Source organism: Plasmopara halstedii, assembly GCF_900000015.1.
Source record: "Plasmopara halstedii genome assembly, contig: Scaffold_2303, whole genome shotgun sequence".
NCBI lineage: Eukaryota > Oomycota > Peronosporomycetes > Peronosporales > Peronosporaceae > Plasmopara > Plasmopara halstedii.
The window spans coordinates 1-1,089 of record NW_020189210.1 but is presented as its reverse complement, the minus strand read 5'-3'; the positions used below and the strand labels follow the sequence as shown (position 1 = coordinate 1,089).

The 1,089-nt window shown below is 42.1% G+C and overlaps 1 protein-coding gene across 1 annotated transcript; it reads left to right on the top strand.

Annotated features, from left to right (window-relative positions):
* Positions 1–555: 555 nt before the first annotated feature.
* On the top strand, positions 556–1,072 carry PHALS_03407 (CAP domain; the record flags this gene model as incomplete). Its single annotated transcript, XM_024717609.1, has 1 exon — positions 556–1,072. A coding segment is annotated over one exon (517 nt), but the record flags the coding sequence as incomplete, so codon positions are not given.
* Between the last annotated feature and the right edge of the window lie 17 nt (positions 1,073–1,089).

Genomic DNA, 1,089 nt, shown 5'->3' with positions numbered 1-1,089 from the left:
GAAAGTGTGACTTTAAGCTTCAGAATCACGCATTTTTTAATGATTAAATATCTTTGATACTTTAATATTCTTCATACCTATTTGCTGGAGTAATCACTTCAGGTATGCATTATACTATACAAGTCTTCGACTTTATTGACTCAGTCGTGTATGAAGTTTATGACACTACAGTCGTCCATCTGGTTTATAAACATCTTCTTTCACTATTTGCTGATCAGATGGGCATACAATTTGCCGCTCTTGGCACGTCGGGTCTGTACTGTAGCACAATTGTACGTCTCCTTGATCCTTTGCATATTGTGTTCCCACTGATTATCGCGCATGACAAATTCGCATGAAAGTGTTCACTTTTCAATTGCGATCCAAAGCAACACTTGCCATAGCAACCAACTCACATAACTTGAAGCCTCTCAATCGTTGACTATGATGTCTATCGTTCAATCTACATTTGGCCTCTTCCTCGCACTCTCTACTTCCTCTTCGTCTGCAGTCAACAATTTGCACACGACACGAAATTTGCAAACCTACTCAAGCTACGATAACTACTACCAACAGATGCTTGATGCAGTGAATGCCGAGCGAGCAAAAGCAGGTTTATCGGCTTTGTGCACGAACCAAAAGCTTGCAAATGCTGCAGCACGTCATTCGAAAGACATGGCTGAACATAATTTTATGGACCATATCGGATCGGATGGATCCACTTTGTCGGAACGTATCACGGATGCGGGATATTCATGGACTATGGTCGCAGAAAACATTGCCGCTGGTCAAGAAGATGTTGCGTCAGTTATGGAATCTTGGATGAATTCGGCGGGTCATCGCGCCAACATTTTGGGTGCTGACTACACAATGTTTGGCACTTCGTATGTTTTCAGTGCTCAGAGCAAATACCGACACTATTGGACGCAGGATTTTGCATCCGGAGATACCGAGGGATGTGATAATGGAAGTTCCAGTACATCACAGTCAACTGAACAAACTCAACAAGAACAATCGGAAAATCAACAAGAAACACAATCAAGCAATGATATTAATGGCACCACTACGCAGAACTATACTTCACCCTCGACTGGTTTTCCTACACAATAT